Raw genomic sequence first — 15,089 nt, 5'->3', positions numbered from 1 at the left:
TGTTCTTTTGCCCATCTTTTCCGTTTGTTGACCCGTCTCAGGCTTTTAACTTTGCCACTCTGCCTTGAGGGCCAGCATCTCGGAGTCTCCTCTTCACTGTAGATGTTGACACTGGGGCTTTGCAGGTGCTATTTAAAGAGACTCAAAAAGACCAATTTTGTTTTCCAATTAGGCAAAGAACATGTAGTGTTCCTACCCACAATTACGCAGGTATGTTGCAAAATATTTCATAAGAACTCGAGAAATTTGCTCATACACTCCAGAACTGTGACATCATCGGATAAACACAAGTCATTTAAAAGGGTGAATCCACTTAACACAACGTATAGGGCAGCTCCGAAACAGACGGCGATTGTAGTGAACAGCTAACGCATACAGCTCTTTTCTGCTTGGAGAAATTGAACCTTTGCCTATCCTGACGCTGGGGTATTGTGACTGTTTTGGTGAGTTGTGTGCTTTGACCTCCAAAAGCGGCGTGAGGTAAGTTTACCTTCCGCCATTACAGCATGCGTTCTTTCTTTGCCCTCACCTCCTTTTAGATAGGCAATTGCTTTTCATTTGTGTTTTATATATATGTGTATAATATTGTCCAGTTAGCTTCCCATTAGTATCGTGGCTCCCGAAGGCTTCCAGTTTTGGTTGCTCCAGGTAAGCTCCCATTGGCGGCCAGCTAGCCTGCCGTGTCCATTGGTTTATTCCTGGCTGGGTTTGTGTTTGTTGCAGTAGCTGTTTTTTGTTGTTGGTTCCCAGTTAGCCTGACTGTTTACTGCGTGTTTTTTTGGCAGGCAAGCCTCGCGTTTTTCCGCCAGGGCTGCGGCCCCCTCTCATTGATCATTCAGTTAGCCCTGTCAGCTATCTGTGTTTTATTTTTGCCAGTTAGCCCCATTTTGGCTGCTCTCCATTCGTTGTACCATTACTGTATCCACTTGCGACACAACGCCTAGGCATTCTCCACAAAAACTACCAAAATTTGACTTATCCGCTTTGACTAATTAACTCGTAAACCAATATGGTGAGTAAGTTGATCAGGTGCCGTTGTTCTCGAGATGATGTCACAGCTCAGGAAGTCAAAGACGGGACAGGTTTTCTTCAATATGTATTATCTCGGATAATATTTGGAATATATCAATGAAATAGAAAATATATATATTGAGAGAGGGAGCGAGAGAGAGAGATTTCCTACAAAAACCATGTACTATTTTTTTCTCATTTTCCACTATTAAGAATTTGGGTATACAAAGCTGCTAGTTAAGGAATTAAAGTCGTCTTTTTCTCAAACCAAAGACTCTTATGTAATTATCCTCTTACTTTGGTTGTGCAGTAGGGCCTACCGCTCCTCTACTCTAATCGGAGCCTGTATGTGCTGTTCTCTGGAAGGAGTATAATACACCGATGTAGGATATCTTCAGTTTCTTGGCAATTCCTTGCATGGATAAGCCTTAAAGTCTAAGAACAAGAATAAACTGTAGCCTTTCACACAAAAGTTCTCTTTTTCTGACAATTCTTAAAGTAAAATTACACCCACAAATATGATGCTCCAGATACTGGACTAGCTCAAAGGAAGGTCAGTTTGAGCTTCTCTAACCAGCTAAACTGTTTTCAGCAATGCTAACTTGACTATCCGTTAGCCCTCAAAGACAATTGAAAAATGAAATGTACTATTAGGACACTGGGTCTCTATGCACCCACTCTAAGTACTGTATATATACACGATTAAAAACAGTTATTTGCACCTATAGTAGTAATTTCCTACATTAGCAATGTAAGGGGTGTATTTCTGAGCAACCCCAAACGTTTGAACGGTAGTATACACACACAATCACAAACATTCCGGCACGTTCGTTTCCAAAGGCGTGCCGCCGAAACTCCAGCAAGGAAGACGGGCACGTCTGTTGACTTGGGGGGGCTTCCTGATGTGCGGCGCCGCTTCCTGCCAGTGATGTCATCGGTCATCAAGGACATCCTTGCCAAAATAACTCCGAGCAAGGAGACCCTTTAAGAAGGAATTACGAGCCTTCTGGATGAGATGACAAAAATAGTCGCGTTCAACAATGAAGGGTCGATTAGTCACGTCTTGAAGTTAATCGGGTCAAACGGAATGCCCTGGTAAGTCATTCTTGTGTCGTTTGTGGAAAAGAACAAAAAGTTGGGACAGTAATTTGACGTTAAGGTATGTTTAGAAGAGTCAGGTAAATAAAAAGTTTGCCACATTACAAAGGGAAAGAGGGACAACAGCAGTTGTGATGAGAAAATAGAAGATAATTTGTTAGGAATAAGACTTACTCTTAATAATTAATTTCAATGCTGTGGGGATGGTTAGGGGGTGAGATGCAAAGTGAGAAAGAGAAGAGAGTGATGCAAAGAAGGGAGAGAGAGAGAGAGGTAAATAGAGGGAGAAAGAGGTAAGAGACAGAGCTTGGGAGTGAGGGGCAGAGATATAGAGAGACAGAAAGACAGAGAGAGAGACAGAGAGAGAGACAGAGAGAGAGAGAGAGACAGCGAGAGAGAGAGGAAGGGGGAGCGAATAAGAAGTGAGATTGAGGGATACAGGGTGTCAGAGAAATAAAGAAAAAGAGACTCACAGATAGGGGAGAAAGATAAAGAAAGGGCAAAGAGAGAAACATAGATAAAATGAGAAGTGAGAGAAAGAGGTAGGAGCAGAAAGACAAAAAGACGGAGGGAGAGACTTGGAGGGATGAAGAGATAAAGATGAAGCAGGAGAGGGGGATGACAGATGAAGGAGAGAGACAATGAAAGAGAAGTGACGGATAAAGAAAAGAGGAGAGAAAGCAAGCGATAAAGGTAGAAAGATGGTCAGAGAGATAAGGTAGGGACAGATTGAAAGACAATGGACAAAGAAAGAGGGAGAAAAACCAGGAGAGAGGGTAGATAAATAGAGAAAGATCAAGAGAGGAGGAGGTGGGGGGGAGAAAGAGGCCAAGAGAATGAAAGAAAAGTGACGGAGAAAAGGGAGATAAAGCAAAAGACAGACAAATGATAGACAGAGAAAGAGAAGGTGAGACTTAGATGGGGACAGAAAGCAAGAAAGAGAAAGAAAAAAAGACGGAGATGTGGGGGAGAGATGGGAGAAAGAGAGAATGAAGAAAATTAACAGAGAAAAAGGAAGACAACGCAAGTGAGAGATAGACAGTTGGAGAGAGAGAAGGTGAGAGTGAGATGCAGAGATTAAGAATCAAAGAAATGAGACAGAGAGAGAGAGCTAAAGTGTGGAAGAGATTGAGCGATGGGGGAGAAAGGATATAACCAACACATATCGAAATAATTGCATATCTGTCAATCCTTATCTGGCAACTGAATATAAAAAAAATGATCAAAGGAATCAAATCACAAGACCAAAACTTAAAAAAAAATAAAACGATCTCCGTTCTATTTTCTGTCCCTCACATGGTGAACATGACACAAGTTCCAAGAAACCAACATGAAGCAGAGGATATTAGTATTTTTATTTTTATTTTTTTGTTTTGGCATTTGTTTGTTTTGCATTTATATTAAGCAAAGTGCATCTTATTTTCTTTTTTTCTCATCAACACATTGCACAATACATAAATAATGATGCATATAAAACGTCTTCGTATTTACAATTAATAATATATTTATATATAACATAAAATACATTTCTCGCTTCTTTATTTATTAACTCTTGAGTCACTTTTTTCACGGAGGTCTCGTGTTTCTCCTTCCGCGTTAACTTTCTCCGTTTTAGACCTCTGGAACAAAAACAAACAAAAAAAGGATAGGGGCGGGGCTTAGTGTCCGAGGGAGGGGCCGCTGCTACCGGGTGTTGAAGATAACCTCCAGCCAGCAGGGGCAGCTGCTGATGAACTGTCGCGTGTAGCACTGTCCCCAACCCTTCACGAAGCTGATCTGCACCGTGAAACCCGTTCGCGGCTGCTGCGTGAACTCGTGGTCGTTGGGCCGCCGCAGGCTGCTGGCTTTGTCGTAGTCAAAAGCCTTGATGGAAAACCCGGGGAACACCTTGTGCACCAGCAACGTACGCGAGTCCGGGTTGTCCAGTGTGGCCGACTTGATGAAAATGGGGTAGCAGCTCCGGTTGTAGACCCACACGCCGTCGGGCTCGCGCGTTAGCTGGATGCCGTAGCCGATCTTGGCCCGCACCATCTGCACCAGTTGCGACTTGTTGTCCGAGCAGAGCTGGCCTAGGCAAAAGCCGTTGCCCTGAGGTAGATCATAGAAGATGTCCAGGGAGGACTCCTGGACCGAGTAGAGGCGCCCTACGCGGGTTTTCTCCTCCCAGTAGGCCACCACGCACCAGTGGGACCGTTCCCCCGACTCCTGCATGGCCAGGGAATCTAAACAGAGGGCAGAAAAAAAACACAATTGTTAAAAGTTGGACATAGATTCAAAAAGCACCGCATTATTTACCATTTAAGTCTAGGTTGGAAGACCCGAACAATGGAAAGTTGAAGGTGAGAGAGCAGTGGGGTAACCAAACCAGGAAAATCTCGACCCAACCTTCTGCCCCAAACTCTTAAACAACTACAACAACGATATACTACTTACACCTTAACCGGTGTTGCCCTATGATCATATCAACATATGAAAGCATAACAGTTCTAAGAGCTTATTAAGGCCGAAGTGACATTCGGTCTTTGGTAGGAATGATTGGACCTCAAGAGCCACCCACGTGTACACACAATTATTTACGTGCCCCTGCCCGAGGAACAGAGTCCTGTCTATTTTCATGTCTACCTGCTCCAGGAACCCTATTCCCAAGAGCAATAGTCCTGCCCGTTTTCAATGTTTTTTGGCCCTTGCACTATGAGAACCAATGTTCCCTACGTCTAGATTAGACAAACTAGGTCTAGCTTATCCAATAATACCTCATAACACTGGAACCTCCAAGGCAGGCATCTGATTCTCTGGCTTGTGTTAACGTTAAGTTACAGAGAATTGGTCTTGAGAAAATAGGTTGAATTTCTCGGAAAGAGTATGAATAGTGCCTACTTGTGGTGGAATGCCAAACAAAGTCTATCACACAATGATGGAAAAACTAAGTGAGGTGTGGTGTGGTGTGCATTTCAACTCTAGACACCAGACCAACTGCCAGGTCAATAGTTTCCATAACTAAGGTAAATGATTACTCTATCCATGTCGCACAACTCCTTGGTTGCTAGCATTGCTTTCTATATTCTGTCGTCAATTTCTACTGAACCCAAAAGAAACTTTGCAAGATTACACACTGAAGCACAAGTTTGGTTGGCTTTATGTACGTCAACCATAGAACAAAACCAGTAAACTATTAGGAATGGTTTCAAAAAGGTTTGTCCTTGAGCTTAGTACTAATACCCAAGATGGTGGTGACCCTACATAAATTAGGAGTAGCGCATCCCATAATTTCAGTCTCTAGTACTGAGCAACCACAACAACCCAGCGTTCTTTAGACCAACTCTGCTTTTTTTGGATGCATGACCTGCTGAAGACACACTACACCATATGCTAGCAATAGCATTAGCACAGTGTGGCAACATAAGCCTACTTGGTTACTAAAGGAAAACACAAAAAAACTGACAATAAAAATGTTCCCTACGAAGACAAGCTTTGATTGACCTGCTTGACCAGATTATCCGAGGAATCCTAGTGTTGATCTTTCAGACAAATACTTAAGAAAAAATAGCAGAAGCATGTTTTCAAGCAGAATACACCAAAATCTACCCTTGTAGGAAGAGAAACTGCAAAAAAGTTCTTAAGACTGTCTAAAAAAAAGCTTCAAATGTACACACTGCCTGCGGGCAGGGAAGACTGGAGGATGACCACATGTCTTTAAAAGGAAACTGAGTCCACCAAATTCCTTGATTGAACCGCATAACGGCGCTCTCCGCCCTGCATTTTGCCATGCGGCATAAAGCCACGTTTTAAATTCCTCTAGGCCAAAACGGCAACGAAGAGACGTTGGTGGGCAAGCGTCCGCATGCACAACACTATTTGTCGAGGCATTAAAGCGCTTATCTCCAGTCTGGTTCACCGTGTTTTCGTTTATGGTGACGTCAGCGCCTGGTCGGCCCGCGCCGCTATCGTCCAACCTCGTGCTGCGGGAAATCATTCCGCAAAACAGACAGGGCGGAGACATGGGGGGTCGTCTTGTCGAGTTGAGTAACGTTCCCATAAACATTCCCTCCTCAGTTGGGGGGGGCACACGTGCGGTAAGAGCGACAGGACCTAGCCGGTCTAAAGTTTCCCAGAGCGTAGAAAAGAAGCGTAGCATTGGCCGCGCTCCAATTTCCAGCACCCTCTCTCCTTGTATCACCATCCTGCAGAAATGTGGCTCCAAGCCACCAACCCCTGAAAAGGTGGGAGCCAGTGAGGCGCGAGGAAGTGGAGAGGGGGCTTTCAGGAGTGGGGGAAGTGTCAGAGTTGGACTGCAACTTTTGTGTCCTTGACTGATTGCGGCGTCCTCTGTTAGACATATGTTTACTTCCGAAAGCAAAAGAAGGCCTTCCGTCAGATCCCTGAGCCCTGGAGTCCCCCCTCAGCCCTACAGTTCTTCCGTTTCATCTACCGCTTGGCCCTCATGTAAGCTGTCATTTGGAAAGTCTCGCCACAGACAAACTGCGAGGCTAATGCGGCAGGATCCGTGGCGGTCCTAGCCAGCCTCGCCGCAGCCTATCATTAGCCTTCATTAGACGGCACCGGCAGACGGAATCAGGGAGAGGAACAGGGGGGACTTTAGGCAAGAGGTGGTGGGGGTAGGGAGGTAGGCGGCGACTGAAAGCCTTCTATAAAACAAGCAGAGCTGTGTTCTTTGAAGTTGGTCGGAGCCGGGCCTCGGGGGGAGTTTATCGTAAATCCATCCTGGTGGGGCGCAGGCAAGGGGGGGTGGGACGTCTAAGTACCCAACTATCTACCTTAGACTAAACGCAAGGGGGAAAAGGCATTTATCTTCTAGATAAGACACGGCAAACGTCTCTGACCCCTAATGACGGCCTGGCGGTGGCTCTCACCTGCGATGGGAGGGCGGTTGTGTTGTGTTTGTGTGTACGCGTGGGGGCCAATGGGTGGGCATAGACCTGGAAAGCGCGTCTGTTTGTTATTGCTCGGAGAGACGAGGCCTGGCGTCAGAGGTCATTAGAGCCGGGCCGCCTGTCTGAGCGTGTCAGAAAACACCCCGCTATTCATGACGACAGCAGTCGGCCCGTCCGACCCCCTCCTCCACCCACGCTTGCTATAGCCCCGGGCAGGAAGAAGCATTAAATGACACAAAGATTGAAGATAAACACATAGGGGCGGATAAACAACTATAACAAAAACAAGATAAAATTGAGAAAACTAGTTTACCGCACATGCAGCAGTTTCAGAGACCGCAGCAACAATAAGGGCAATGTCGTATTTAGGGAAAAGGTTATATTATACTAAGCAAAATAAGTTATTGAGTTCATCAGTTAAGATTTTTATTTAATTATAAAAAAATCCATTTGAAATCAAATGGTTTAATCAAGGCAATTAATTTCATCCACAATTCATGGAATTTGATCACAGTTGAATTGATCGGGTGATTATTTATAATATATTCAGAATTTTGTTAAAGGGACATTGTGTATTATTAAGAGCCCCCTTGAGGTAAACCCTTTTTCATTAACCAATAAAAAACAATATTGATTTTAATGACAAACTAAAAATCATGAACTACCACGCAAACAAGCCTTTTTTTTTAATACTTCGAGGTCAAAAAATTTGTATTTCTTTTACATAACATGAAGCTCATCTAGAGGGAGCTGACATGATTATCCGCCTTCCTGCTGCTCCGGGGACCAAAAACCTCAAAACGGCTGGGCAAAAAAAAAAAAAAAGAGAATTAAATTTAAGTCGCTGTAGTTTGTATACCTCCTTTGTGCTTTTTAGCACTAGATTTTGGTTGCACTACACCATAAAGCGACGTCGAGTGGGCAAACAATACACAGGTTTTTTTTTTTGCAAAAGCCAAGTTTCTGCTCTAATTTATCTTAAATCGTTTTCATTTTCTGTATATTTTGTAAGGAATGCTTTCTCTAGTCTAGCTTTTTTGTTGAGTTATTAAAATTGATAAAAACAACAATTTCTTTCCCTATTTCCCAGCGTGGCGCTACCGCTATGATAAACGAAATGATAAACATAGCACTATGATGAAGAAAGTAATAATAAACAAGACGTACTGTTGAAAAGAAACTTGTATTTCTATTAGAAAAGTGCTGTCCTGAAAATATTGTTATGAATACAAACCAACTATTTTGTGATATATTCAGAGAAGATACTACTAAGAGTAGCAATAGTACCACAAAACAGTCATCATTTTCTCAAATTGAGGAGAAAATGTAATCATACAACTAATCAAAGAAAATGTGATGGAAAAAAAAGAAGCAAACATGACTTTAGTTCCAGGGCAAACAACATTTCTGGCAAGAGTAGAGCGTAGGTAAGCTGTAACCTCCAAGGTATTTCTTAGCAATGCGCAAGCTAGCTCTACAAGTGCTCGTCTGCCTTGTCAGGAGCTTGTTCACAGCTTGTCCTGACAGCGCGTTGGCTACGACTTCATACGCGGGAAGAAAGAGCGCGTCTCGTTGCCGATTTTGGACGGGCCTCCTCGGCTTTCAGACTGATGCTATTTGCGGCGCCCGCCATAGGTGCTGTCTGCCTGCGCCTCCGGGCCTTGGCGGGCATAGACAGTGGTACCTCTTAATAGGAGCACCTCTAAACACGAGGATTTGGTATACGACTTTTATATGTAGCAAAATCTTGCTTGCGAAGAAAATCCAGGTCACGAGCAGTCCCAGAGGCTACCACTAGAGACCGTTTGAGACCGCTCACCACTCGTGACCGCTCACCGTTTGTATCCAGTTTTCTCATGCAAACTACTAGGGGCATAAATAATTTTAAAATGTGCTGTAAATATTTTGGGTGTGTACGTTCATTTAAAATTACAGTAACTTTAATTCTAAGTGTACAGTAAGTGTTTACGGATCATCAACAGTCTCTCGATCATACCTGTCAACCTCCACATTTGCTTCCCTTAATAATGATTGCAATTCCTTCCAATTAACCTTACAAACAAATTGCGGCACCTACGGACAGCAAGACAGACTATGTAGAATCAAGGTTCACAAAGCCCATTAACCACCAGGGTCGTAGGAGCACCACTACTTGTGGTGTGACTTTGGCAAGTACGGCCTAGTGGTGCCCATCCAACTCAAGGATGGTTATTAAGGGTGGGGCCCGCTCAACCACATGAAACAAATAGTACTGGTTTCCATGGTTAGCAGTAGCAATAGAGGCCTTCTTATCTGACTCGTATACAGCTCCCTCATCATCTGATCGCTGTCATTTTCAGTGAAAAGCGTCATCTCGCTCTCCAGAGCTGAGCGGGACCTCTGCATTGAAGGGCAGCAATACTGATACTAGATCCTAAATCACGGGGGGTAATACTATTTAGTCCTGAAATTTTTAGTATCGAATACCCCAAAATTTTTAGAAATTTTCGACGACTTTGTCGTCTGCTACCAGGACAAGAGATGATACGGATTAAAGCCGAAGGGGGACAGGATGAGATTTGTCCTGTATCTGTGCCCTGATGGTAGTGGGATGAAGTATTGGTGTAGTAAATCTATGGCTTACGAGCCATTTATGCCTCTTTTCATTGAGTACATATGGCTCGGTGATAAAATGCTACCTGTGCAAATTCTTCCGTAGCATTCTAATCCTGGTAAAGGTTTGGTGCATGCATAACCGGAGCTACTCTGATAAAGCAATTGTCTGGTCCAGTATAAAAAGGGCACAGTTTTACCTACAATCTATAGTCAAGGTCTCACACCAACCGACCCCATATTGGCTGCCCATCTCTAAAGAATATTTTATGCAGAAGCTCATTAAAAATGTGTGTTCACTGTTGAGACACTTTATAATAAAAACCTACACAACAAACTGTAATTTCCCAAAGATGCTGGCCAAGCACACAGAACAATTTGATTTGTTGAGGGTTAAGCTTGGGCGAAGCTATGCAGCCTAATGTGCTGAAGGGAAATAAAGCCATAAACCTTTTGTTTGCAGTTTTTGGTGACATGGTTACAAAAGAACTCTGCTTACACCTTGTTTTGAAACCATTATTTACGAAAAAATGAAGGTAAAAAGCAACCTCAATTATCGTAAGTAACTGAGTGAGGGAGACAAATTTAAAGTGGTATTTTTACTGACATGGGACACAGAATCTGGCATTATTATTATTTCATGGATTTAATAGTTTACTGGGTTTGTTCTATGGTTGACGTACTTAAAGCCAACCAAATTTACACAGTAAAATAGAGTGCGCTGAAAAAATAAATATATGGTGTGGCTTTTTATGGTTCTTTGGGTAAAAACAGTTCCCATCCCCTGGTGTAGTGGGTGAATGATATCCTGGACTATTGTGTTTGCCAGTTCATTATTTCATAATGGGAAAAGTCGATACACAAGCAATTCGAACCACGAACAAATTAAACTCAAATGAAGAGGTACCGCTGTACATCCGTCTGGATGTCGGATGTCTGCCCCGTCCGTCTGTCTGTGACGGCCGGCAACTTTATGCCCGCAGCGTTTGTCCTCTCTAAGGATAATCTGGCTAGCCAGCAGTCTCAAGGCCATCTGTCGGCCCTGGCTTTTGCGCCTGCGTCATTCTGGCCCGCGGCCTCGAATGCAACGCCACTGAGGCGGGGTTCAGGGTGGGGAACAACAACTTTCCCTTGAGGACGCAGAAAACGAGGCAGCGACTCTATGGTACGTTGGTTGAATCCGAGGCCTTTTACCAAGTCACGCAGCAGAAGGTGACTAATTATTGGATGTATTTTTCCTAATATAACGTCGCAGTTTTTGGCCCGATAGGACAGATTCAAACCCTTTATGTAAAATATTTTTTGTCACACTCGTGTGTGTATACGTTAATGCCATTTTAACTCACTTTGGAAGCCTTCAGAAGATTTAGTTCCGAAATTATGATGACATAGGACATATCAAAATAAAGTGTTAACCCTCATCTTTCATTAGAAAAATATGTTTCTAGCTTCATCCATTTTTTTGTTAAACAACAGTTGAACATTGCCAAGTTTCTTGAAAATACTTCTTTTGTTGTGCTTCTTTTTTTGCATTTTGCAAGTTCTAAACAATGCATTCCATAAACACAAGGGCACTTTGCTTTCAAATGGTAAATAGTCTGAATTTATATAACGCTTTTCAAGTCAATGAAGACCTCCCAAAGCGCTTTACAATGTGCTTCACACTTACCCGTTCACACATACACTCACACACCAATAAGGAGTCAGCCATGCAAGGCGCCTACCTGCTTATTGGGGGCATTAGGGATTCAGTGTCTTGCCTAAGGACACCTCGACATATAACACGAAGGAGCCGGGAATCGAACCTGCGACCTCTTGATCCCAAGACGAGCGCTCTACCTCCGGAGCTAATGCCGCCACTTGTGTGTTTACATTTTGACAAATTAAAAGACAATTTAATTAATCTCACCATCAATAAAGTATGCTGCTGCGCGTGATAATGCCTACATATTTTGCAGCCTCAGTGTGTTAAAATAATATAGAGTAAATTTGGTTTGGCCTGGCGGTTAGTTTTTGCCGTTTTTCCCCGAACTATTATCCCTAATTGCTGCGAGTCGGGACCGAAAGATAGCACCTTTGACTGGCGGCAAATAACAGCAAACAAACAGCAAATAACTGTTTATGTATTTCTGCTGAAAATGTACTGCGCCTGTGCGGTTGCGATCCATTATCCCTCATCCCATATTGCTGCAAGCGGGGACCAGCGGAGGGTACTCTGGAGGCGTGCCATTCCAGCAAATAACATTTTTATCGCAAGAAAACTGAACTCACACATGAATAATGCATGAACTCTGCACACTTTTTAGCGCCCGATGTCTCCAGTGACATGATCACACAATTTCGGTCACCATGGTGATTGCCATCCTGTAGATGTGCACAAAACATCATCCCTCTCTGAACCTACGATGACGAAGGGACTTTGTCACTTCTTTTGAAAAGAAAAAAGGTCTGTACTTATACATATATTTGCTTCTCTCGCAAAACGCTTCACATATGGGGCATCTTACACACTTAAATCACTGGGTAAAGGAAGAAGCACCAGGATGTGGGGGCTCCCGCAATGTGTGGACAAAGATCTGATCAAAGCTAATCCTGCCATCTAATGGTGATTTTTTTAATACGATATATACATTTTTTATGTATATATTTTTATGTTTTGGCACTCAGGGACAATGCTTTTGAAATTGTATTTATAGGTTATGCTACTGAATGAGTTAAGGAGACGACAGCAATATTATTAACTGTGTATTTACAAAACGATGATTAACCTAAGTACACTGGGGAGCTATGTTAGCATCCTTGCTAACTTATCTCTGAGTTGTACTAGAAGGGAAGGGGGGGTTGTCAACTGACTGGAATCTCGCAGTCTAAAAAGGTTAATCATTACCTCAGTCTGTCTCCGCGCTTACAAAAAACATAAAACACACAGCAGCTAAAGGCAGGAATGGGGAAGACGTGAAGGAAATGAACTCTTGGCGGAGGCGCCTTATTTTCTAAGTCAACACCCTCTCCCGGGCTAGCAGGGAGGAGGCGAAAGCAGAGGTGGGGGGTTCGAACAGTGACGGGGGTCTATTCCAAAGGTTCAAAGGTCACAACGCCAAAGCATTCCTTTTGTTCTGTTACGAAGCAGACGTCTCACTCGTCTTATGCACACAAAGGCACGTAAAACGGAAAGTACTTGGAGACGTTGGCGGGTGAAAAATAAAAATAAAAAATAGTACTGTGAGACAAAAAGTCAATGGAGTTCTCCCAAAAAATTTCAGCTTTTTTCCACCGAATGTTTAAGTGGACAGTGTTATTTAGCGCCTCCTAGTAGTGAAAAAACAACAACCTTTATTCATTTAAAACAAATATTGATTCAAAGCAAAAATACATATACTTTAAAATCAACATGCGTTTCTAAAAACATTTATAGGTTGAATTTTTTTTATTTATTTTACATAAATATCAACTAGAGGGAGCTGACTTGATTGTTCCCATCTTGTTGCTACGGATACCCAAAATACAAGGACTTCACAAAAGGCTGGGCAAAAACATTAGAATAAGTGTTGTGGTTTGGTTACTTAGTGTCTCCGTAGTTTTTCTTTATCCTTGTGCTTTACATTTATGCTACTTGTTCTCCGGTGGATTACACAATACATTTATCGGTCAAATATTACACAGTGTCCCTATAATGTTTAGAAAGACAACATGAACTCAATCTAAAATGAATATTTTATTTGTAAAATGTGAGTTTAGAGGCAAGTTTCACACGTTTCTATCCATCTCTTGGGGTAGCCATTGAATGCTAACAACCAATTACAACAGCCAACAAGTTTGCTGTGGTAAAATTGAAGTTGTAAGAGTAATGTTGTATTTTGTTCCCAAAATGTGGTTAGGGAATGTCTTTGATATAACAAGAGGTCATTTTTGGTTTACAAAAACTATTACCGAATTTTCTGCACTATAAGGCGCACTTAAAAAACAGATTTGCCAGGAATTAGAAAGTGCGCTTTATAATCTGGTGCGCCTTACAGAGAGGAAATACAGTAAATAAAATTACAAATGCATAACAATAAAATGCTAATACATACGGTTACCATTTAAAGCTAAGGTAACTTATATGCAAAATTAGATTTATTTGTATTCTATGATATACATATATATTTATTAGCTTATCTATTTTAATGCAACCCTGTAGTTTTAATGTCATGCCTTTTGATTATGTGCTAACAGAGCTCACATAGCAATAATTTGAGGGTCCGGCTTGTAATTAGGTGCACCTTATACTACAGAAAATATGGTAATACTAGATCTTTATATTGCAAGGTTATTGTGGTAACACTCAAGTGTGAATGCTGTAATCATATTTTGCTGATAGACAAACTTTAACAAGTTATCTATAGTTGTAAAGGGACACTTTGTGATCACAAGGTGTTGTCGTATTGTGTAGTGCAACCAAAAACGAGTGCTACCAAGTGACTTTTACAATTTTTGGGGGGTTTTGGTGGGTATCCGTAGTAGCAAGATTGTGTCAAGTCAGCTCCCTTGAGTGAGACACACGTAATGTAAAATAAATTCAAATATTTTGATCTGAAATAAAAATGTTTAAATGATAGTGGGTGCAGTAATAGATAGTAATAATAGTATTTTAAATTATTGGAATTAATATTTTTTTCTTATGACTTACAAAGGGTTTTTACCCTTAGGTGGCAGTAAACAATACACACTGGCTCTTTAAGTCAGGTGAATAGTCTCTAAAAAAAGAAGTCTGTTAATTGTGTTGGCAAGGAAAGAGAAACACCATTTGGTCCTTCCAAATATTCGTTCTCACAATGGAAGAGAATCCGAGCGGGCCCCTATGGCAGGAAAAGCCTGGCATGGGAGTTGCTCACTTTGGTTATCTCAACATCTTGGACAACCACTCGCAGACATGCGATTTCTTCCCAGAAGCATCCGGGCTGGAAGATAAGGGCTGGAATGTTTGGCTGACATAATCACATGATCTCCACGTCTGGACCGCCACAAGAAGAAACATCATCATCATCAGAAGAACATTCTGTTCTTGTGGAACGCCTCCTACCTCCTCATGCTGACTGACTTTTTATTTTTGCAACAGTTCATCAGGCTGACCACACACACATACCACCGTCATCATCATCATCCCCGATGGCCAGATTTCCCAGGACGACAGGACAAATAAACACACCGCGTTGCCCGGTGAGAAGTGCCAGGCGAGCGCTGATGATGTCATCACGCGAGCGCCAGAGGAAATTATATTGTTCTGACTAATGCAAATGGATGGTGGGACACACCCACTCAGTTTTCTGTATTCCATACTCGCCAACACTACCATTTTATGCGTGAGACTACCACTTTTCTCCCCTTCGATTGGAAAAATACATTTTTAAATCAACCCTTTTTTTTCAAATTTAAACAAAAAAAATATTGCCTCTAGACTTGTTTCTTACTCTATGTCTGTTTTATTTGGAAGTAAAACTAACCTAAACTTTGAAT

At 42.3% G+C, this 15,089-nt stretch overlaps 1 protein-coding gene across 1 annotated transcript in view; it reads right to left on the bottom strand.

Moving 5' to 3' along the window:
* Positions 1-3,445: 3,445 nt before the first annotated feature.
* The window catches only part of smad7 (SMAD family member 7), a 34,237-nt gene continuing 22,593 nt past the window's right edge, over positions 3,446-15,089 (bottom strand). Inside the window, exon 4 of the mRNA XM_088355749.1 lies at positions 3,446-4,331. Coding sequence (XP_088211875.1) covers positions 3,793-4,331 — 539 coding nt within the window. The 3' untranslated portion in view covers positions 3,446-3,792. The remainder of the gene's footprint in view (positions 4,332-15,089) is intronic.

Source organism: Urocampus carinirostris, chromosome 16, assembly GCF_059441175.1.
Source record: "Urocampus carinirostris isolate Australia breed hairy pipefish chromosome 16, RoL_Ucar_1.0, whole genome shotgun sequence".
Classification (NCBI taxonomy): Eukaryota; Metazoa; Chordata; class Actinopteri; order Syngnathiformes; family Syngnathidae; genus Urocampus; species Urocampus carinirostris.
The sequence above is the reverse complement of the archived record's forward strand: the minus strand, read 5'-3'. Positions and strand labels throughout refer to the sequence as shown.